Below are 25,241 nucleotides of genomic sequence, written 5' to 3'. Positions count from 1 at the left end.
TATTCAACAGTGCTTTTGATCTGCCTGCATTGACACTATTCTTTAAAAGGAAAAATTATATACAATTATCAATGTAAAGCTGCTTTGACACAATCTGCATTGTAAAAAGCGCTATATAAATGAAGGTGACTTGACTTGACTTGACATTAAATGGTCATTCGTAAAAGTATGCTGAAGGGACTGAGTAACTATGTATTTGTAAATGCTTTGTATATTGGTGTTCATTTGCTGTGTTTGGTTTTATTGTACTGATGGAATATGTGTATGGGTATTATGAACTTTGTATTGCACTTCTTGAAAATGTGAATTTGTTTTTTTTACTTGCTTTGGGTTGTGAAGGGTCATTTGAATTTGTTAAACAACAAAACTAAACTAAACTAAACTAAAGAAACAGGATAAGATAGGGATCATATAAATTGTTGAGGACATTTTATTAGATTCCTTTGGGGCGATTTAATTGATGAGAATTTAAAATTTGTCTGGATGATTTGCCAGGCTGGCACCCCTCTTAGTACAGTACATACAAAATCGTCAGCACAAGGTACATCGTCCATCTTTTTTTTTTTTTTTTTTTTTTATTAGAGTCTATGGTTTTTACAAACATTTAACCAATGAAAAGCATATTAAAGAGCTTGTGACTAAACCTCGTACCCACCTCTATTGTAAATGAAGTTCTGCTCATACTGTAGTTTGCAGATCTCTGCTTGTTTGCAATGTAAAGGTACATACAGAACTACTGCATTTTTTATTCAAGAAACAGTACTTCTATTAAGGAAAATGTTTTTTGTACTTAAAAACTGGAGAAGAGTCTAAGTCTGGTATTTGTCATCTAGTTGTAGGCAGGGGTGGAAATGGCTGAGATTCACTGGGGGGACTCTAGTTGGGAAGATTTTTTTATTACTATTTGTATTCTTATTTCATGTTTCCTACAAACAATATTTTCTTAATTATGAAGCAGGCTCATGAAAGGTCAATTAACAATATTTTTAATTGTGTGTGGCACAAACATGTTCATTCAACAGAATATCTGCTTGGAGAAAATTACCTGTTTGATTTTGGCCAAATTAAAGATACATTGTCTGGAATATGTGGTGCATGCTGAATTGAACAGGTCACAAACATATTAAATACATTTGTCCTCAGGTTAAAGAAAACATCTCCCTTACATATGTAACCCTCATTCCCTGAAGGAGGGAACAGAGACATATATCAGAAATGAACCGACAAATTGGGATATCGCTAGAGAGCCCTATCACATTTGAGTGATACTAAACTAAACTAAATGAGCCAATGGATATTGGCATGCGTGATTAATAGCACCTGCTCCATCCCGCAGCGCGGGTATAAGTACGTATGCAGATGCACACACACTTTGATTTCACTGAGGAGACAAGCATGAGTCACTACATTGCACTACAGCAAAGGCACAGAAACAGTGGCGACGGGACGTATGTCTCCGTTCCCTCCTTCCAGCACCAAGCATAAGCTCCAGCCACCCGGCACATCTAGGGGCGGAGAAGGGGGTGAGCTTACACTGAGAGAGTCTACTGCTGTTCCGCAAGACCCGTTTAGTAAGACTTAGACAACAATGGGAAAGTGAACCCATAGGGGATGCTGTGGAAGCTACAACGTACCCAGAGAGGGAGGTATTACGTGGAAGTACACATATGGACTGCCATGGGCAGTGCCGTGGGCAGTGCACATATCGAGTTTCTGGGTCTCCAGTCTGGCACAGGGGGAGACACATCTGACAGGAACGGCAGAGCGGGCTCTTCCAAGGGAAAGACACGGGCTCACTGAGGGGAGTTAACCGTGGACAATACACATATGGAACCACTCATGTGAAGGGGTCACAACACTTGGCACCCAGACAAACGTCAACGTCAGTGACAGATATTTGGCCTAACATCAGAAACTCTGCAATGTCTGAGCTGCAGGGGGTGGCGGAGAAACTCAACAGGATTCACCAGGTGGGGAACTCACTGGAGCAATGGATGCACATATCTGGCCAAGGGGGCGGGGTATGTCATAGCAAGTCAACACTAGAAGAGTCCTTCACATTACCAGCTAGTGGAAGCGAGTACACAGGAAGATACCAGTTCAACACAAAGGCTATTCAATCTAGCGAACGTGTTAGGTGGCACCCAGACCGCAGCTCTACAGATCTGTCAGCAAGACTGAGGATGGTGATGCATAGCATCGCACACCGTCAGCCGCGCCCTGTTGGGACCTGGAGGATTGACTCCAGAGAGCCAACAGCGGAACAGAATGGAACCACAGATTCTCCACCCGGCCCTCCTCCTTTCTACCTCTGCTCCAGGTCGCCCGTTTCAGGACCGCTTCTCGCTGGACCACCTGGCTTGGCTGCAGACTGAGCAGGCTGGGTTTTAGGCCAGCTTGTGAGATGAGAGCATCGAGAAAGTGCACTTTGACGACATCTCACACCTCTGCAAGGCTAGCCAGGGGTGTTTCTGGACCACCATGGTGGACATTGTCTGGCCAGGGGCCTGCGCTGTGACTTGCATCATGTGTAGCTCAAACCCAACTCAGAACTACCCAAAACACATGCAGGGCAGAGGTGGTGTGCCCGTAGCACTGCCACCCCAGCATCAAGGGTATTGAGAGACGAAAAACTTTTAATGCAGATTATGGCCCTTTTGACGTTCCATATTTCACACCAAAAGGCTTCCATATTGTCAAGTTTTTCATGCACATCTGTACTAAAAGACAAGGGGCGGGGCAAGGCAAGTTATGTGTCGCACTACACCCCCAGGGGCCTGGGAAAGCATGGTTGTCAACTCTGAATCTGATTCAGCATAAGCACACACCAGAACTGTGTGACACTCAGCCTCATCTTCATTTCCAGAGCCCAACAACCCTCTGTCCAATGTAGCAATTGACATCTGATCTTCTGCTGGAGCCCTGACTGAAACGCTAGGTCCCCCATGAGAAGGACCAGCAATCCAGTCAGAAGCTACCAGCCATGTGGGACAGTGAACGTGGCCATATAACTGGACGACGCACAGCGCGCTGAGCGCCGACATAGCCATGTTCTACTAAACATAAACCACCCACGAACACAGTCACAGCATGTTTGCAATGCACTAGATGAGTGGGGGGCCCACAGAGATTGGCTTGGCGGGAATTGCCACACTGTAATCCTCAGGCCACCCTGGCTTATTCACCAAAGTAGCACTTTTCTAATTAAAAAAAAAAAAAAAAACAAGATCAGAGCGCACTGAGCACTCAAGTCCTTACGAGAAAGGCAAGATGAACAGCGTGCTGACATGGGTGTGCTCTCATGTGAGAATATGAACCACCCACAAATACAGTCTAAGCACGCTATCCAGACATGAGAGAAAGTGATTGTGTGACAGTGAGGACACGTAACGACCACCTCCAGAAACGCACAGACGGAATGACATCTTGAAAAAGACTCACTGTCCATCTGTAAAGCTTTTAGAAAGGCAAAAGAGACAGCTCTTTATGTTGTGCCGAAACATACAGGGGATCAGCCACAGTGTGACTGCAGGTACACACTAATCGCCTACAGTCACATGCAAAGTTTGTTGATAACATAATTGCAGAATTGTTATGGTGGCAGCATTACGATGTATTGCTTTTCTTTCTCAAATATGCTTAAGTGCAGTAAGCAAGTGCTAAATATCAACAGATATCTTCACATTAGCTAATGATATACACTACCGTTCAAAAGTTTGGGATCGGTAAGTTCCCTTTTGAAGGGAACTTCTACTCTGCGTTCATGATGCAATGGTGAACGTCCACGTGACCCGGTGTTTCCAAATCTGACTACCAAAAACTCCAATCCTATTGGCCGGCGACAGTCACATGGCGCGACCCGGAAGTATAAAGGCGCGCCTATGGAAACAGTCGGTATGCATCGTCTTTTCGGGACTGTTGTGTCTGCTACCGTGTATTCTTTGACATTAAGAATCCGTGCCAATCCTACTATGTCTGAGAAAGGTAAGAACTTTAGGAAGTGTGCTGATCCGTGTCCGAGATTCTTGACGCCGGAAGACACACACACCCTATGTGTTCATTGTTTGGGGGAAGAACACGCGCGGACAGTGCTTGAGGGCGCTGTCTGTGTTAACTGTGAGCGTCTCCCTATCAGAACGCTCCGTTCTCGCCTGGCCCTCTTCTCGAGAGAAGGGGCGTCAACATCTGTGCCCGGTGGATCTGGTCCCGCTCGTGCTGAGGCAGAGCGAAGACTGCGTTCATGGGGTTCACAGGTGGAGCTCGCCGCCGAGTTTGAGAGAGGTGTAACCGTCTCTCAGCCTCAGGCGGTGGCTGGTGAGGATGCGATCCTGAATGATGAAGATGCCGTATCTCTGACATCTTCAGATCCAGGAGCGAGTGTTCTTCTGGCTGCCAGCCCCCAAGAGCAGGAGATGGCAGTAGAGGAGGAAGCGAGTGAAAGAGCTTCTTTCTCCAGACCTCCCTGTTTGGCGTACGCTGAGTTACTGGAGGTTATGGAGCGCGCTGTCGGCAGGCTGCAGCTGCCGTGGGAGCGCGAGAGGAGAGAAACCGTTCGCGGCAGGTTGGACGAACGATTTCTTTCTGACCATAACCCCGTAACTCCGGTAAGCCTTCCATTCCTTCCAGATCTCCACGTAGAGATTGAGAAGGCATGGAAGAGCCCATACTTGGCGAGGATTCATACACAGCAGCGGGGTAATTTCGCTGATGTGGAGGGATTGCGGCAGCATGGGTATGTGGCGATGCCGCCTATTGACGAGACGTTTGCGAACTCGTTACGGGCAGTGCACCGTCACTGAAAGCTCCGGTCCTGCCGTCCAAACCCCTTAAGATGACATCACGTTTGAACGGCAGGGTGTACGCTGCAGCAGGTCAGGCTGGCGCGGCTTTGCACTCGATGGGGGTGTTGCAAGCCTACCAGGCTGATCTGCTGAAGGATCTGGATCAGGGGCAGGGTCTGTCCCCTGATGCGGTGGCTGAGCTGTGCCGCACCACAGATCTCGCTCTCCGGGCCACCAAACAGACGGCCGCCTCGATCGGTAGATCTATGGCGGTCACGGAGAGACATCTGTGGCTGAACATGGCGGACATCGGGGAAAAAGAAAAGTGCTTTCTCCTCGATGCCCCAGTCTCGCCTTCTGAACTTTTTGGCGGTTCCGTTGAGAAGGTTGTTGGAAAGTTCAGAAAGGCGAGGGCACGCTCAGCAACGTATAAGAACTGCATACAGCTCAGATCCGATTCTGTGCCCAGACACCCGGGAGGCCCTGGACCGTCTCGAGCCGAGGCTCAGAGGCAGGTCCAGCGATCCAGTGTCGCCGCTCGAGCACCTCCTCCTCCTCGGAGCAAGTCGCAAAAGCGGCAGGATACGAGGAATAGGAAGCAAGATCTGACGGAGGTGATTGAGAACCGGCGTCAGAATAACCCTCGCCGGTAATTGATCTCCTCCCTGGCAGGGGCACATTTCATCTACCCTCGCCGCTATTCCTCGGCCTTACCGGGAACCTTTTGTGAGGTTGCATGTTCAGATGACACCCTTGAACAGTCAGGACTGACGGTTGGGCCCATCATGAGTTTCTCTCTGATGGCCTGCCTTCTGGCTTGATAGTGAACAGGGTTTTTGGCTTAAACCTGAATTATCTTCCCACCACAGTCAGGAGGAGGATTCGTTCGTCTATGGAGCCAATGGAAAGGTAAGCAGGGCCAACTTATTGTTATGTTGGCCTTGTTTTTACTATTCCTGTTATTTTCTGAACATGTGACAGTAAATATGTAGGGGTTTTATGGGCAAAACTGGGGTAGTTTTAGAAGGGCTGAGCGGGCCACAAAATGGCCGCTGTTCGGTTCCTCTTTTAGCTTCTCTGCTATTGTTCAGTATAACTTGAGTTGTACTTACTACTTCAGTTTATGTGACGTCGGCGGCTTTAACCGGCCGCCTGACGTCTGGTTTGCTAGGGTACGTTGCTTTCCTCTCTTCCCATGATGTTTAAACAGACTTTGTTTACTGTTTCTTTGCCTGTAGCTTAGCGGCTAGGCTAGAGCTAGGAGTGTTATTTGCAATACCTTTGTATATTATCCCTTGTTAATGGATATATATTCCTAGTTTTGGCCTCCTCCCGAGGGAGCGATTAGGCCGTATGCCCATTATCCCCTTATTATGTAGGTGCTTGGGTTGAGTTAGCAGATAGGTTGTTTAACCATCAGTGTAACTTCCTGTTCTGTTATCTCAGGTGGATTAGGCCCTTATCTTGTTAAGACAGATAAGTTAAGCTTTCTGCTAGGCCCCACTTTCTAGAAGCTTTGTGTCAATAGGGAAATATGTTTTCCTCTGAGCCACTTGTTGTGCTGTTACAATCAAGTTGAGTTGACCTTGCTATCTGTTAGCTTTGTCCTCTTGGGCTTATATACAGGTTTGAGAATCTGTCTGGAAGAACTTTTTCCCTCGTCTAAAGTTGACATTTTAAAGCCATGGCTACTGCCGACTTTAGGCTCTAGATCCTTGCCCTACATTATTGTATGTGTGAGCTGTTTATGCTGCCACAGGTTGGCACTTGTTACATATAGCTGGGAGTCCGCTATGTTAGACATTGGTGACCCAATATTCCCCATGGTAAGGTTATTGGTGTTACTGAGTGCATCACCTGCTGGATTGCATACTCAGGGTAGCTTTGCCACTTTCTGAGGAAAGTTGGTATTTTCTCGCTTCCTGTCTTTTGATCATCCTTACGGCTGTTCTTTCTAGCTAGAATGTTGGCCTGTTTTCACATAGCCTCTTTTTAGTTAGCATTGGTAGCATGCTGTAGTTGGTCGCTTTTTGCTCACATTTATTTACACTGCACGGGTTGCGCCACTTGTTGTTTGAAGTATAGGCCCCTTTGACCTTCTTTAGACCGTGTTGGCTGTGTTGGTTCCCTAGCCAAATTAATTTCTTTGCCTGTTGCAACGTGTATTATGGGTAGCTCAGGACTAGCCTTCCATAGATTTTGGAACTCTTTCCTGTAGCTTGGTTCCCTATTAGTTCACGACTGTTGCCACATGTGGCGTGAATGGGTAGTGTTGTGTGTCTCTTCCGAGGAAGTTTATACACTGCTCTTTGGTGGTCTTTATATACCACAGCCACTTGCTGTTGCCAGGTGCATACTAAGGAAGGCCTCTTTGGTGGACTCTATATGCTCCTAGTAAAGGCCAATAGACTTATGCCATATTGTCTAGAGGTTTTTTTGCAGGCCGCCTTCCTTAACATAATGGTATATGTTGATGTGTATTTCGATCTGAAGATCTTTACACACGTTGTTGGCCACGGGCCCTGGCGGTATTTAACCTCCTTCATGTCGGTTAATACTGTTTTCAAGGACCTAAGAACACTGCCATGAGCTGATGCCACGTGTTTATTGAGGTTATAGGCCCCTCCAGGCCTTCCTTGATACATGTTGGCGTAAGTTGTACTCCTCTTGCTTAAAGAGTAAAAGGTGCTTTTACCGAGTAAACTGCTCAATGGATTGTGTTAGGTGGATTTTCATGCGGGCATTTTGCAGCCTCCTATGCTGCCTTTTGAGGTGTTCAGAGTGGCCCCTCCAGGCCACTTTCTGAATATACCTATGTTCTGTGTTACTATCATGCTGTAGGCCCCTCTTCGGCCTCTATGATTAGGTGCCCATTGCATGGTCTACCTGTTAGGTGAGCTTGGTACTTCCCTTTTTGGGTTATGTACGTAATAGTGCTTAGCTCCCTAAGCTGATCATGGGGGTTGGCCCTGGTTAGGCCTCCTCCTAAGTTTCAGCCTTTGGGCTGGTTTGTGCTTCCCTGAGGTGTCAGGTGTGTTAGCGCACAGCCCCCCTTAGTGCGTAATTAGGCACTAAGAAGATCCTAGGTGAGCGGTTTACACTCCCCTTAATATGAGGGTTCATAGCACTTCTGGCTGAGTTCCGCTCTCCGGGATGCCCATCTCTTCGCACGGGTTTGAGTTGCCCCTGCCCTATTGCAGTCACTCTTACCTGTTTCCTTCTGTGAAGGTTGCGTTCGGAGATTCTGTGTTCAGACAGGGATTAGCTAGACTAGCATGTCTTGTGATAAGACCAGGTCAGCTTCCCTGATGGCATTAAGGGTGACTTTGTCCCCTTTTAGTGGCATGGGCAGGGTTTCCTCCGGATCCCTGCCCTCATTCCCTAAAAGAGACCACTCTGTCTGCGGAAGAGGTGGTCTCAGAAGCTCTTAGCGGCCTTATCAGGCCTTCTCTCTCTTCGAAGAAGGCCTCTTATTGGCTCAGCTTGGGCTGTTGGCCTTAGGGAATGTTGTCACTGACAGTCTGGTGTGACCCGAGGGGGAGCTGCTAAAGTTTCTATTGAAATGTAAGGACTTCTGTCTCAGCCATTCTTGGCATGCACTCCCCTAATCATGGAGGCATGGGTATATCGTTCCCCATTGCATCATGAACGCAGAGTAGAAGTTCCCTTCGAAAGGGAACGTCTCGGGTTACGTATGTAACCTTAGTTCCCTGAGAACAGGGAACGAGACTCTGCGTTTCTTTGCCATGCTTGGGGCTGCCTGCGGAACAGTCCCTCAAAGACGATATATACTGACTGTTTCCATAGGCGCGCCTTTATACTTCCGGGTCGCACCATGTGACTGTCGCCGGCCAATAGAATTGGAGTTTTTGGTAGTCAGATTTCGAAACACCGGGTCACGTGGACGTTCACCATTGCGTCATGAACGCAGAGTCTCGTTCCCTGTTCTCAGGGAACTAAGGTTTTTAATGTTTTTAAAAGAAGTTTTGTCTGCTTACCAAGGCTGCATTTATTTAATTAAAAATACAGTAAAAACAGGAATATTGTGAAATATTATTACAATTTAAAATAGCTGTTTTCTATTTGAATATATTTTACAAAGCAATTTATTCCTGTGATGGCAAAGCTGTATTTTCAGCATCATTACTCCAGTCTTCAGTGTCACATGATCCTTCAGAAAGCATTCTGATATGCTGATTTGCTGCTCAAGAAATATTTCTGATTATCATCAATGTTGAAAACAGTGTACTTTTTTTCAGGATTCCTTGATGAATAGAAAGTTCAAAAGAACAGCATTTATCTGAAATACAAAGCTTTTGTAACATTATACACTATCATTCAAAAGTTTGGGGACAGTAAGAATTTTAATTTTAATTTTTTTTTTAAAGAAATTAAAGAAATGAATACTTTTATTCAACAGGGATGCATTAAATCGATCAAAAGTGACAGTAAAGACATTATAATGTAACAGATTATATTTCAAATAAACACTGTTCTTTTGAACTTTCTATTCATCAAAGAATCCTGAAAAAAAAATATTGTACACATATTTTGTACAATTGTACACATTAAATGTTTCTTGAGCAGCAAATCAGCATATTAGAGTGATTTCTGAAGGCATATTAGAGTGACACTGAAGACTGGAGTAATGATGCTGAAAATTCAGCTTTGCCAACACAAGCATAAATTACTTTGTAAAATATATTCGAACAGAAAACAATTATTTTATATTGTAATAATATTTCACAATATTACTGTTTTAACTTTATTTTTAATTAAATAAATGCAGCCTTGGTGAGCAGACAAAACTTCTTTTAAAAACATTAAAAATCTTACCGATCCCAAACTTTTGAACGGTAGTGTATGACCAATATGAAATTAAGAAAAATTCTATTTAACAAACTTTTGTTATTAGCAAGTTCTGTATTGGTGATCCTTGGCAAGAGCATGCCTGTTAAGGCCGGAACACACCAAGCCGACGCCGACGAACTAGTGGCGACGAAAGCAGACTGCGGGGTTGGCTCATGTCGGCAGCGTCTGTGTCCAGAGTTGTCCTGACACAACAAACCGACGCTAAACAGCCGACGGCCAAGTAGCATGTCAGTTCTGGGCCTGCGTGAGATAAAATGCCTTTCCGAACCCGCAGGTGGCAGTAGCTGAACAGCCAATCAGAATGATCAGATGGCCCAACAGACAGACGAGCTAGGACGCCAATTCAACATTTCTAATCGGCCGGAAAAAAGGCGACGAGGACCAACTTTAGCCAACGGTGCGGAACACACTGAGAAAACTTAGTCGGCCAACCGTGGGCTTGGTGTGTTCCTGCCTTTAAAAATGATGTCCAACTGGCTGTAATGTCAAGTTAACATTGCCTCTTGGATTATACTATCTCCTTGTCTGTCTATTCTTACAGATGCAAAGCATTATTATTATTAGTAGTAGTAGTAGTAGTAGTAGTAGTATTTTACCCATCTTTTATATTCCACTCTGGCAGTTCATTCAGATTCTGGGCTTTGCAACCAAACAATATTAGAAATTATTATAGATATTTGTCCAATATTCATTTTTGTTTATATTTCACTTAAAATATTTAGTGAGGTAAGAGATTCCTGGAGGAATTAATTACCTTTGGTCCTTGTCATGTTTAGAGTGCAGGCACAAGCTGGGATTGGCAGGATTCTCCTTGCTTGATATAATCAATAGGCATAGAATTCAGTTATGTAATACGATTATATTTTTAGTATTAATGGATTAATGTAAACATTCTCTAAACACTTGTCTGTATGTAAACATGTTTATCCCGTCCCTATTTTCATCATGATCCATTGTGATCCATTGTAATCAGTGATGGGAATAACGGCGTTATAAATAAACGGCGTTACTAACGCCTTTACTTTTTTCAGTAACGAGTAATCAAACGAATTACTTTTTCTCCCGTTACAACGCCGTTACTGACAAAAAAAATGCCGCGTTACTATAATTGAGCTCACTGAAGCGGTTTTCATCCGAGTAGGCTCTCTCTCAGCCATAGGACCTGCAAAGATTTTTCTCTGGTGTGTGCTGCGGTTAGTCATACACAAATATAATTTTAAACTGATAATAATGTATGATGCGCTGTGTGTGTGTCTGTCAGAGCATGCGCGCGAAGGGCAAGCTCAAACCAGAATACCCTTTTTGATGCTTCATCGAAAATATGTGAAATGAGTTTTTTTCTAGTCGACTAGTAGTTGTTCATTTAAGCTATTAGTTGACTAATCACATTTATATTAATTTAATTTCTTAAATACTGGAGAGAATAAACCATAATAAGGAGCGTTTACATAATATAGGCTATATAGCACTCAAGTGCACGCATAATTGCCATAAAGAACCGGCAAAAGTAATGATTATGAGTGTGACAAAAACAGTAAGGAGACATTTTAATTGTTTATTAATAAAGTAATGTTTTCTGAATCAGTGTCGGCTGCAAAGATGAAGTTGACATTGTTGATTCTCATTGCTGATCATTTGCTCATATGGACGCGCCTAGAGAGATGACGCACATTTCATTCGGATTAGGCTACATAATCAGAGTAGCCTCTTTCTTTTCGTTTTTAATAACTTCATTTTCGTTAAAGTAGATATTTCAAACATTCTATAGATATATTTCTCATGTCTGCGAGGCAAGCAGCCTCTGAGTTTCGGTTCATTTAAGACGCGCTCCAGTTCACGCGCCAGTGATCGCGCCCGCGCCTCCATGTCATGATTTTATTGTCTGCTATATTTGCTTGTTATATATTAAATCAAAGCAATTGGTAGATGAAACATTGATTAAAATTAAGATACAATTTTTACAAAACGAAATTCACTTTAAAGAAAGGCTTTCTACAAAGCAAAACTTAATGAAGTGGTAAAAATAAATGGATTTAAAACATAACATAGGACTATTTAAACATAAATATGAAACTACGTTTTCTTTAATGGCTACCAACACAGTACAGAGAAATTTCATGTCGTGAGCAAGAGCGGATCATGAGTCAGGAGTCGCATCAAGAATCATTTATTCTTAGACTTATATGTAATATTGGGGGCATTCAATTTATTTGGCATATTTTTATTTTATTTTTTTTAAGTAACGCAATAGTTATTTTCCCTGGTAATTAGTTACTTTTATAATGATGTAACTCAGTTACTAACTCCGTTACTATTTGTGAGAAGTAACTAGTAACTATAACTAATTACTTTTTTAAAGCAATATGACCAACACTGATTGTAATACACATTGTTAATAAGTTTCCACATAGCCTAGTTGACAAAAATGTGTGTATTTACTAGTTGCCATTTCAACACTAGATAGAGGGGAGTAGAGAGGGGGAGAGGAGAGGAGAGGGGGGTTAGGGGAAGCCAAAATTCGAGGAAGAAAAAGAAAAAGGGGGAAGAAAAAATATCACTGAACATTTAACCATAAATTTCTCACCTCAGTTTTACGTTTTTATTGAAAACAAGACAAATCTTCTATAGTTTTAATCTCCTAACTGACAGATTAGATTGTACTTCAATGCTTGGCTAAGTTGAAGACACTAACCAGGTTTAAAACACTATTTAAACTATGTTATTCTATGATGTTAACATATTTCACATTTACTATATCTTTGATGAATTCAACTGAGAAAAGACATGAGAAACAGGTTAAGAAAAACTGAGGAAGATCCTGAATGTTCAGAATTATTTAAAAAATGTAAAGCTCTTATTGACTTTGTCTTATTATATATATTATATTATGTAAAATTGTCTTGTGTTCTGAGAGCTTTGTGTGAAAGGAAGTTGCTGTGTTCAGTTTTTAATATTCTTGTATATTTTTTATTAGATCAGATAACCAGTACAGTCAGGTTTCTGCAAAAGGCAGCGTCTACACAACAAAAGGAGACTGCACCCTATCCCGGCACTTGAAATCCTTAAGTCCTTTCGAGTCTATTAGAAGCTCTAATTAATGAATGAATCACACATGCAGCCTATTTTAAAATCAATGAAACATACCTGTCATATTAAAATGTTTATAGATATTCATTCTGAAGAATTTCTTGGTCTGTTCTTTTCAAATTTCCTATTTTTAATAGATAGCCAAGAGTTTAAAGAAATTTAAGGAATTGTCAGTCTTACCTCATATTTGTATCCTGTTATGTTCGAATGAATATAAAAATGCAAGAAATATAAAAGTAATTAAGCAAATATTTTGTTTTATATATATATATAGGGGTGTAAGACTTTTTTATACTCCTATGTAATTAGTATTATCCTAATTTTTAACAAGGCAAAATAGGTTGTTCTATACCATTACTGCAGTCAGGAACCAAATATGAACATTTTGTTAAGACTTTCTCTTTTATATTCCCATAGTGGCTACACCCCTGTTTTGTTAGTGGGCAGGTCTACAAAACTGAAAGTAAACGGAGAGATTATAAATGAAAGAACGTGCTGTGCAAAAGGCACTAAAGCATACTGGTTCACAAGTTCTGAACAATGACAGATTCAGTGCTTTACATAGCTATAGATTTTGGCACATCATACAGTGGATATGCCTTCAACTTTCACACCAAACAGCATCAAGAAGAAATTAAGATTCCTTCCTGGGGTAAACGGTTTGGGTACAAAACCTTTAAAACCCCCACCTGCATTCTGTTTGATGAAGATCAAAAGTTCCTCAAGTTTGGTTATGATGCCATAGTGACATATACGCGATTAACTAAAAAACGTCAGGCAAAGCAACAGTATCTGTTTGAACATTTTAAAATGGAGCTCTATGGTAAGGTAAGTATGCTTATTATGTAATCATTAATTAGTGTTATAGAAAGATCTGGAATTTTTTGTTGATTAATATTTTGATTGTATTTCTGTTAAGGAAATCCACCGGGATTTGAAGATAACTGCAAAAAATGGAGCAAAAATGAAAGCAATGACAGTTTTTTCTGAGAGTCTACGATATTTGAAGGATCATGCACTGAAAAAGATTGAAGAGAACACATCTGGAAGGAAATTCATTGCATCTGATGTTACATGGGTGTTGACTGTTCCTGCGATCTGGAAAGTGGCCGCCAAGCAGTTTATGAGAGAAGCAGCTATTGAGGTAAGCCATTAACCACTTTAGTTATATGAGCTTGGATTCTGCTAGACATCTTCTTTTGTGTTATACAATCAAAACATACAAACTATCAAATAAAACATGTTTGGTATGACAGGGTAAGTCATAAAGAAAAACTAAAATTAGTTTAATTTATCATGAATGTTTCTTTTAAATGATTTGAACCATATACCAGGCAGGTCTTGTGACAGAGTCTGAGCCAGAGAGGCTTCTCTTTGCCTTGGAGCCTGAGGCTGCATCTGTATACTGTAAGCAGCTACCAAGTGACGGCTTCATAGCAGAGGAGGGCTGTGAAGACAGACTGGAACAAAAACCTGGAACACAGTATATGGTTGTGGATTGTGGAGGTACATATTTATAGACTAGTTATCTTCTGTTTTGTTTTTCTCTGACAGTGCTGTATAATACAGTACATACATAACATTTAAGCATAAAACACCACAAGAATGCACTAATAAATAAATGCAAATTTATTTTATTTATACATTTGTGACACAACATACACTGAAATTATATTTTAATTTTCATAATCCACAATGGTGAAGGAATATGAAGAAATTTTTAAATTCTTGTAAGGTTCCAGGGAGATTTCTGTGTTGTCCAAGAACATCTCAAGTTACAACTGTAACCCTGAATGACACACTGTGTCAATCCAAGACAGTGTCGAAGTTCCACTTTGATATATATATTTTAGACGTAGCAATAAAGTGGAATCATTTAATCAAAGGTGCACTATGGAGGTTTTTCCATTTAATTTTTCTGTAGGAATTAACAATATTTCATTATTGCCAGTATATAAATCAAATCCTTTTTCTTAGTAAGCCTACAACAATGAATTTACATTAAGAGCTGTCAGATTTCGGGTTTCTGTCACTTGTCTTATTGTAGATACATATCGGTTTTTCAGTTAATTACAGCTAAAAGCAACAGCGTCAGATATGTTACTTTCTCAGACTACTTTTTTTTTTTTTTTTGACAATATACGTCTTGTAGGACTTATTTCTATCAGTGATTCTTGGTGTAGTTAGTCAGATCACAAAACATGGAGAAGGGCAGAAGGGCAGTGCTGAAGCAACACTGATGTGGAAATAAAAACAATACTACTCCACAAATAACTTGAGTTATTATGTTTCAACCACTACAGGACCAAAGGTTCCCTTTCTCTCATAGGCAGGGCTGGTTCTAGACATTTGGAGACCCTAGCCAAATTTAATTTATTTATTTAATTTATTTATTTTATTTTAATAAAACAATTTTGAAAGGTCAATTGAAGCTCCATGGCTGTGTTTTTGATGGCAAAGGTGGAAGATTAAGGATCTCCTCTGCCATTTCCATTTCAGAGATATCGGCATGTCCTTCTATGCTGAGTGCATTCTCAATGTCTTCACAGTGTTTCTTCACTGTATCTCTTGACATGGTTGCAATATTAAAAATTGCTTTAAAATTCAAAAGGATACCAAACGTGTGTCCCTAACATTTTCCATGGTCTGAAATCTCTCCTCAAGAGAATGAAGTGCTACATCCACAACTGTGTGAAAAAGTGTCACTTCTAGGTTTTGCAGTGCACTGGTCAAAGGCTCATCAGCAGACTCATAAGAGAACTGCTTCCTGTTTATGTAGTCTCTTCTGTTTGAGAAGTAGGGCTGGGCGATATGGCAAAAAAATAAAATCTTTTTTTTTTTTTTTTTTTTTTTTTTCTTTTCCAGAACAATTTACCAATTTCTTTTCTTTCTTTTTTTTATGTTCAACTTGTATACAATATGATTCATATGATTCAAGTAATATTCTGTTTATTAACCATCTGGTTAAAGTTCTATTCCAAATGCACACACCTCAAGTGATCAACATTGTGTAAATATAAAATAAATTACTTGTTATTTGTTAAATATTTGTTAAACACTTTACAATTAGGTTCATTAGTTAACTACATTAGTTAACATGAACTAATAATGAACTGCACTTAAACAGCATTTATTAATCTTTGTTAATGTTAATTTCAACATTTACTAATATATTATTAAAATATTCAAAGCAAACAATGCCATAGAAATGCTGCACAGGGTGTGATTTCAGTCTCGGTGCTCTTTGGATGCAAGGCATAATTCAACTTGTAAAGTTATGGATAATCCAAGACACTGGAATCATGTAAAAAAAAATAATAATAATAAAAAAATAAAATAAAATAGCCTTTATTTCATCTTGGCCAAATCTTAAAAGCAGGTGACACATACAGACTGCACACCTTCAGATTCGCATTGGTATTATTTAAATATTAGTGAAAAGCTAACAGATCTGCCTCTAAACCTGTCCATATCAAAATAATATAATCTACTGTATATATCTACCCCACCACATCACATTCTTTAAATATGGGTTTGAATCAGAAAATACAAATTTCTTAAAAAAATCCTAAAAACAAATTTGCATAATTTGGAGCAAAACAAGCACCCATTGCTGTACCTTTACTTTGTTTATAGAATTCATCTTGAAACAAAAAGTTATTTAGTGACTATTCAGCTAATTGCACAATGAAACATGCTGGTGGCCTTTCAATAGATGATCTCTTATCCAAATAGAATGCTAATGCTTCCAGTCAGGCAAGTGCACAGGTAAGCCGCAACCTATACTATAAAACCTATACTCCGAAGTGCCTTTTTTTTTTAGGAGGTATTTTATTTTATTTATTTTCTTCAATAAAATCAATACTATTGGTCACCCTTTACGTCTGACTGTTTTACAAATATATTTAGCCTAATAAAAGTATTAAAATGAACTTGTGACAAAATCTTTTTGGATCCGCTCAAACTGTCAGTCAAACCTCTTAACTCCACTCCCTGATTGCCACGAACTGAAGTTCCACGGCAGAGCAGCTGAACGTCTTGCAACAGTAAATATCTTGTAATTTGAATAAGTATAATGTTGTATTTACGGAGAGAGAGGGAGGGGGGCTAGCATTTGCTATCTAAGTTAGTCATAGCCAATACCATACAAATAGCCTTAAATAGCCTGTGCATACAGTAGTATTACATCTTTTATAAATTGAGATTTTGGCCAAACGTATTTTACAACAGGAAAAACTTAGCACATAACAATTGTTACATCATAATGTGATGACGTCGTTTTAATGACGGACAAATTGCACATTTGCGCATATTTGCTGGTCAAAAACTCAGCATTAGAGTTTGACACAAAGCGAACTGAGTGATCCTTGTTAGCTAGGTAAAATACATTTTTAAGAAATTTCTTCTTTGATTTATGATGGCTATCTGCTGATACATTAAATTCATTAACATTTAATCATATTATGGTGAAACACAGTATGGTTAATGTTTGCGATGTTAATATGCATGTATTTGCTCGCTAGATAATTTTTTTTAATGTAGTATTGTATACTCCCTGCTCGTCTTCACATGTATAAACATAAAACATGGTTTTATTACAGTAATGTTGTAATAACTAAAAACATTACAGAATCATCAGGTCACTGTGCTTCTTTATATTTTATCATGCAGAATGTAATGTGTGTGCATTAATATACGTATATAAAGTGAAGGGAGAAGCTCAGGAACAATTAAAACTTTTCACTGCAACTGTACATTTCACAAAAGTTTATAAATTGTTTATTGCTGGCTTTTTTAAAGGAAAGTGTACTGCATGAGAGAGCGACCAACCTTAGTGCACCTTCAAGAGACCAATGTGCCTGGTCCTCTGCACAGTTTTTAGGCAGATACATGTTGGATATGCTAACGGTATGACTATAGTATAAATATATACTATAGTATAAACTTCTAGTTTGATAATTAAGAACCAACTCCGAAGTCTTTGCTCAGAGGAGAGACTCTCAGACCTTCTCCTCATAGCCATAGAGAGGGACATCCCAGTGAACATCTTCAAGCACATGGCTCACAGAAGATTTCTGTTGTAATTAGTTTTAAAGAAGCTCTGAAACCCTGTATATCTATATATTATCTATATAACTGTCATTAATAGTGAATAAATATTGAGACTATTATTTTGTGTTATATATTTGGAAGTGGGTGGCCCTTTTTCAGTTTCAGCACATGCCCCTCAAAAGGTCTGTGCATGGCTCTGCTTCCAGCACATCTTTATGGTCTATATTTGTATACAACGATTCAACATCCATAGCCATAGTAGTGAGGAGATGTTTGCTGTATGTGACAAAAAATGTTTTGGCCTAAAAACGCGTGACATCGCTTAGAGCACCTTTAAATTATCCATCAAATTGGCATTTTCTCCTTACAGTGCTGTGAGTTAACAATACAGTTGCCCTGACACACCAAAGCGACGCTTGAAAGCCAACGGCCAAGTAGCACGTCTGTTCTGTGTCTGCAAGATGAAAATGAAGATGAAATGCCTGTCCACAGCCAATCAGAATGATCAGACGGACCGACAAGCTCCGACGCCAATTCAACGTCAAATCGGCTGAAAAAAAAGCAGATGAGGACCAACCTCAGCTGAAACACACTGAGGAAACTTAGTCAGCCGACGAACAAAAACTGCCCGTCGGCTTGGTGTTCCTGCCTTTTAACGGAAGGCTTCATTCTATAAAGGTTGCATATCTCGTGTGCCACGTCATCAATGGCCTAAGAGAAGTTTGGAAAAAGTTGGGTATTTTGGATAATTAAAAATGGCAGGAAAGTTTTCATGATGGAAAATTATGTTATAGTGTACAATTGAAATTGCTTGAGTCAAGGAATCAGAGGGGAAAAAATTATTTCTAGCCCTTATGGTTCAAAAGTTATTAGCATAAACATGATTGCAAATTTGGACAGGTGGTGGTGCTAGAGGTATTTAGTTAGAGACTCCGAAATTGCTGTGGATAATGTTCATACTTGTCCTCTGTGTGCCAAATTTCACAACTTTCCTGCAAGGGGTTCTATGGGCTGCCACAGACTCGAGCAGAAGAAGAAGAGTAATAAGAATGGCAACAATTACAATAGGTGCCTAGGCACCTTCGGTGCTTGGCCCATAATAATAATAAATTAAGATGTTATTCATTTTTGGAATTCAGAGTTTGCTGTCATTGTGTAATTTTAAAATTCTAGAATACATTATTAGAGGAATTATATTATTGTGTTTTACTTTTTATAGCACAACAGCATAATTAATAATTTATGATAATGTGATGAGTTTAATGAGTTTATATTTTGCAGGTGGAACTATTGACATTACCGTACACGAGGTGCTCAAAGAGGGACAACTGAAGGAATTGCATGCTGCATCAGGAAATGACATGGGTGGACAGACAGTAGACAGGAAGTTCATCTCTTTTCTGAAAGATATATTCTCTGAGGAAATTTATGATAAATTTGAGCATGACTACCCATCAGAGGCACTGAAATTAAAATATGACATTGCTCTATCAAAATCTTGTGATGAAGTTGTGCTGATCTCATGCCCGGTTTCCTTACAAGAACTTGCCAGGAAAAAACAGAACATAGAAAATTACTTTGAGGGTGTTCAGGGAGCAGAGTGGGATGATGGAGCAATCCTAATTAAAGAGCAACAACTAAGAAGCTTTTTTGATGACAGTCTCAGGGCCACTGCAGACAAAATTAAGCAAATTATGAAATATACTGAGCTGAATCTTGAGTACATGCTGTTAGTTGGAGGTTTTGCTGAATGTCCAATTCTGAGAAACTTTATGAAGAAGCACTTTGGCTCAAGATGCAAAGTACTGTGCCCTGATGAACCCCAGGTAGTAATAATAAAAGGAGCAATCAAATATGCCAAACAACCTAAAGTGGTGAAATCACGTATAAGTGCTCTTACATATGGTGTCTGTGTATCTTGCTCTTTGATGAATCAATGCACAGGGGCAAGAGTAAATATGTAAACAGTGTTGGACGTGAATACTGCGATGTCTGCTTTGATAAACTTGTTACCAAGGGAGAATCAATCCAATGTGATGAAGTTCGAACGTTCACTTTCTACCCATCAGAAACCAAGCAAACAGAAGTGACATTTCAGTTTTACAGCAGTAACAGACAAAATATCAAGTTTGTGGATGAGTGGGGGATAGCATCAATTGGCTCTTGTACAGTGGGGATGCCCAAAACTAACCGGGGCTTGAGTCGTGAGATCAGGTTAGAAATAAAATTTGGCTCCACTGAAATGAAGGCAACTGCAACTGATATTGATTCTAAAATAAATGAATCAATCAAACTTGACTTTATGAGCAAGTAATGTTAAATATGCTCAAACAAAGCATAATCAAGAAAGCATTAGCATGCAATGTACTAACAATTATTTCCATTTTAAAAATGTTATGATCACCACCATACAAAAAATAGCCTAATGTACAGTTAGTATTTAGAGAATCATTTATATAGATATTTGAGTTTGTTGTCTTTAAGTTTCTTATTATGGCACAAAATCATTAATAGTTTAGTTCAGTGACTTGTAGTCTTTGACATCAGGTAGAGCTTGAGCAAAAATGTAATAGTAAACCAGGGTTTCTGTTAACATTTTGTTTTCTTTCTTTTCTTCTTTCTTTTAAAGGTGCCATCGAACGTTTTTTTACAAGATGTAATATAAGTCTAAAGTGTCTCCTGAATGTGTCTGTGAAGTTTCAGCTCAAAATACCCCAAAGATTTTTTTTAATTAATTTTTTTAACTGCCTATTTTGGGGCATCATTAACTATAAACCGATTCAGGGGCTGCTGGCCCTTTAAATCTTGTGGTCCTTGCCCATCGAGCTCGCGACTCTATAATACAGTGCATTTACAATGTTCACACAGCTAATATAACCCTCAAATGGATCTTTACAAGATGTTCGTCATGTATGCTGCATGCATGCTTCGGGTCATGTGAGTAAAGTATATATTTGAATGTTTACATTTGATTCTGAATGAGTTTGATGGTGCTCCGTGGCTAAAGCTAACATTACACACTGTTGGAGAGATTTATAAAGAATGATGTTGTGTTTATGAATTATACAGACCGCAAGTGTTTAAAAATAAAATAGCGACGGCTCTTGTCTCCGTGAATACAGAAATAACCGATGGTAACTTTAACCAACAGTAGCCTACATTAGCAACATGCTAACGAAACATTTAGAAAGACAATTTACAAATATCACTAAAAATATCATGCTATCATGGATCATATCAGTTATTATTGCTCCATCTGCCATTTTCGCTGTTGTTCTTGCTTACCTAGTCTGATGATTCACCTGTGCAGATCCAGACATTACTGGCTGCCCTTGTGTAATGCCTTTCATAATGTTTGGAACATGGGCTGGCATATGCAAATATTGGGGGCGTACACCCCGACTGTTACTGTACATAACAGTCGGTATTATGTTGAGATTCGCCTGTTCTTCGGAGGTCTTTTAAACAAATAAGATTTATATAAGAAGGAGGAAACAATGAGACTCACTGTATGTCATTTCCATATACTGAACTCTTGTTATTCAACTATGCCAAGGTAAACTCAATTTTTAATTCTAGGGCACCTTTAAAGGAACACTCCACTTTTTTTGAAAATAGGCGGTACCACTTTTAGCATAGCTTATCAAATGAACAAAGAGTTTTGATATTTTTCCTATTTAAAACTTGACTCTTCTGTAGTTACATCATGTACTAAGACTGACGGAAAACGAAAAGTTGAGATTTTCTAGGCCGATATGGCTAGGAACTATACTCTCATTCCAGAGTAATAATCAAGGAACTTTGCTGCCGTTCCATGAGTGCAGCAGGCGCAATGATATTACGCACCGCCTGTGAGCCCCTGCTTGGGAGCATGCCTTGCAACCATGGAGACATTTGTGAGAGAGGCTGCGTAATATCAAATCACAACTTTTCATTTTCCGTCGGTCTTATGCCGCATTCCAGGGAACCCGTAACCTGTGTTTTTCCAACCTTCTACCCATGAAAGTGCACTGGAACAGCAGTCAAACCAGTGACTTTTCGCCCAGCAGTCAAACCCGCGACTTCCCGCCCGTGAACTCGTACTAGGTCGATGTACTCCCAGTTACGGGTTCTAAAGTCACATAGCCCGTGAAACAACAATGGTAGCCCCTACGGATGCGGTGCTTATGCAAGTGCACGGTAAAACAGCGTAAAATAAATGGTATAACAGCTTCTCTTGCCTTATGCACCGTTTTACTCCTCTGTTTCCCTCAAATAAGCAAGGAGTAAGCTCCTTTGGTGATAGAAATAATTGTTAATAAGCATAAGCTCCTTATGGTCCGCCATGCTGCTTTGTTTACACTCAGTTTGCCATGAATTTCCTGGAATGCAACAAAGTCGTTATTTGAAGCCATGACTTCCAGGCTCAAAAACCTGCCTGGAACGCAGCATTAGTACATGATGTAACTACAGAAGAGTCAAGTTTTAAATAGGAAAAATATCAAAACTCTGATTCAATGAACTATGCTAAGCTATGCTAAAAGTGGTACCTCCAGACCCGGAGATCGGCTTAATGGATTCGAAAAGAGTAAAAAAATCAACACTTTAACTCTAGGGGAATTGGAAAATTAACCTATTTTCAAAAAAAAGTGGAGTGTTCCTTTAAATCTTTGAATGTTTATATACAATATGGAAGAACTCAGTTGGGCCACATTTCATACTGATTATAATTTACACTGGGCTAGTAATTAATTATTGCTGCGAACTGAGTCTATAATAAACAGATACTGGAGCTAGCTCCTTCAAAAAAAATATTTTGACATTTAATCTAATTCCCGAGGGACCCTCTGAAGGCACATACTGTAGGATACTGCCCACCCTGAGGTTTACAAAATTATATATATTTTTTTTTTTACAGCAAGATAAACATAGTTGGAACAGCAAGAAGAGCTGACTTGTGAAGCTGTAAAAATGTAACCTTCAGGGACAGCTCACTTGGTTTTGAATTATGTTTTTTAATGGTTTATGATTGATTGTTTGTTGTCAATTAACACAGTTCCATTCTCACTTCACATGGTTTTAAACTGCATACCTCTGCAACAGCAATGTGGGGTAACACTGCAGGGTTTTTATAGCACAGGATTAGGAAGTATAATTTGAAGGGTAGAAAGTACCAAACACCAAAATTATATTTTCAGATGCAGTATTGCAAATGAAAACAGGAACTGTAAATAAATAAAAGAATGGCGGGTAGTAGGTAATTTAGTGAGATTTTTCAAACATTTAATTAATCAAGGACTAAAGCTGATATGTAATTTCTGTTCTAATATATATTTTATCTGTTCAGTGTGTGTATTTACTTTTTGCATATCCTATATAAATAAAATAAAGTGTGCATAAAAATACAAATGCATGTTTTTGGAATGACATGAAACATTTACATGGACATCATTAGCTACTGGGTGCAGGGAAGGGTTACATCACCCTCAGAAAAGTTAAATTCTCTTTCTGGCTAAAACTCTTTTTACAAGAAAAGATGATCATGCAGCTTTAAAACAAGGGTGAGTAAAATATGGCAGCATTATATTTTTTAGATGAACTATCCATTTAAATATTTCGCAATAAATTTTAAAATATATTTTAAATAATATATCTACTCATTAAATATTTCTATAATACTCCTCCAGTCTAGGACATATATGGAGTAGCTGCTGGCTGCTTACATCTCTTATATTTAAGGCTAATGTCAGGGTATATCTTCTTGGCAGAATTTGAATTAGAAAGATGGAGTCTGTGGTGAGCTTTAAATTGTAACATACTGCGGTGAAGGGGGAAAAAAGGTGAGGAAGAAGGCACCTGATCAAGAATAACATCTCATTCTATCTCTAAAAACCATACCCATATCACATTGCCAGGCTCAGGAGATTGTAATTATTTATTTGAACATAGATTTGTTGGTATTTCTAACAGAATTTAACTAAGGTAAATTTTTTTATAAATCTTATACACAGATATCTCATGAAATATGGCATAGGTTACTTAAATTGATGTGCAAGTTTATCAAAGGAACAAAAGAGGTTATTTAGGAATACATCTTTTAAGCATTTAAGATCATTCTTGTTCCACGCCTGAAAGGCCACATCAGTAATTAGAGAGAAGGAACAGGCAAATAGGAAAAAATAGGTCCTAAGAAAGGCTTACATTTCTGAAATTGAGGCCACATTTTTATAGTATGTGAGACTACTGTGTTTAAAGATCTTAAAAAGTTATCTAGAAAATGAAATTATGGACATTACTTGCCCAGTAGGTCTCTGTAGAAAAGGAACCAATCAGTTTGTCCAATTTTGTAAAAAAGCCCTTTCTTATAAATAAAGACACATTTGAAAATGAATATAAAAAGAATGGTAGAACTGTCATTTTGATTAATGTAACCAGCAAGAAACAAAGGCAGTATGGAACATCATGTAAAGACTTTTTTTTTATAATGTTTGGAAATTGGGCAAAAGTCCTGAACAAGACAAGTATCAAGCCCGATACTGCACTTGTGTACTTATACTCTTTAAAATGTTCTGATACCAACAACCGATACCACACAGAGTGTGTACAGTACAATGTTTGTGATAAAGAAACACAGACAACAGAGAGCAGAATGGATATATCAGATCAGGATATATACAGGATGTCTATAAAGTAAATATATCCAATTAACAGAATGCTAAACTGATTAATTATTCATGCTATAGCTACTGTGCATGAGCTGATGAGCAAAACACAGAGTAGATTGGCGTTGAATCGGCACAGATGTGCGAGCTTGTCTATTGCATCCCTTTTTCACAGACATCACTGTTACACTGTATTCAGCAAAAACTGCTATAATAAAAGCAGCATGTATGTAAAAGTTTGTAGTTTTGAGAAAACAACGTTTAAGCGTGGTTGTTTTTAGGTCACTGAAATAAGGCCATTAAATACTATACATACTAAACATTTGGTCTCAAGACAACTGAGTCTTGTAGCCTAGAATTTTTGCTTCAAAATGATGTAAGAAAAATCATCCTGCCCACTCACACTTTTAAAATCAATATATTGTTTTATGTGAATATGAAGTTTTGTGTCAGAATGATTATTCACAGTCAATATGTGATCATTAAAATTGATGTGTTTCACACCTGGGAAGACACAGCCTGGTCTCATTGATAATACATGGATATAAATACTTAACTTTCAGAGACAAAAAACAAATTTTTGTATGTCTATAAAGGTGCAATATTGACATATTTATAGCACTAAAACATAAAAATATTTACTTTAGCAAAAAAACGTCTTGGGTTACGAGTGTAACCCTTGTTCCCTGAGTAAGGGAACGAGACGCTACGTCAGTGACGTGATGGGAATCCTCTGCATTTTTGTGTTCGTGAAGCACTATTGTATCCAACCAATGAGAGAACGTGACGTCAGAGGCGGGCGACGTCG

At 39.3% G+C, this 25,241-nt stretch overlaps 1 protein-coding gene and 1 pseudogene across 1 annotated transcript in view; one reads left to right on the top strand and one right to left on the bottom strand.

Moving 5' to 3' along the window:
* The window catches only part of si:dkey-61p9.7 (uncharacterized protein LOC559161 homolog), a 35,744-nt gene extending 22,643 nt beyond the window's left edge, over window positions 1-13,101 (bottom strand). The window contains exons 1-2 of the mRNA XM_048153220.1: window positions 13,093-13,101; window positions 12,921-12,934 (exon numbers count right to left, since the gene is read on the bottom strand). Coding sequence (XP_048009177.1) covers window positions 12,921-12,934; window positions 13,093-13,095 — 17 coding nt within the window. The 5' untranslated portion in view covers window positions 13,096-13,101. The remainder of the gene's footprint in view (window positions 1-12,920; window positions 12,935-13,092) is intronic.
* Window positions 13,102-13,265: 164 nt separating this feature from the next.
* On the top strand, window positions 13,266-20,500 carry LOC125242994 (annotated as a pseudogene).
* Window positions 20,501-25,241: the final 4,741 nt, after the last annotated feature.

This window comes from Megalobrama amblycephala, linkage group LG1 (genome assembly GCF_018812025.1).
Source record: "Megalobrama amblycephala isolate DHTTF-2021 linkage group LG1, ASM1881202v1, whole genome shotgun sequence".
NCBI lineage: Eukaryota > Metazoa > Chordata > Actinopteri > Cypriniformes > Xenocyprididae > Megalobrama > Megalobrama amblycephala.
The sequence above is the reverse complement of the archived record's forward strand: the minus strand, read 5'-3'. Positions and strand labels throughout refer to the sequence as shown.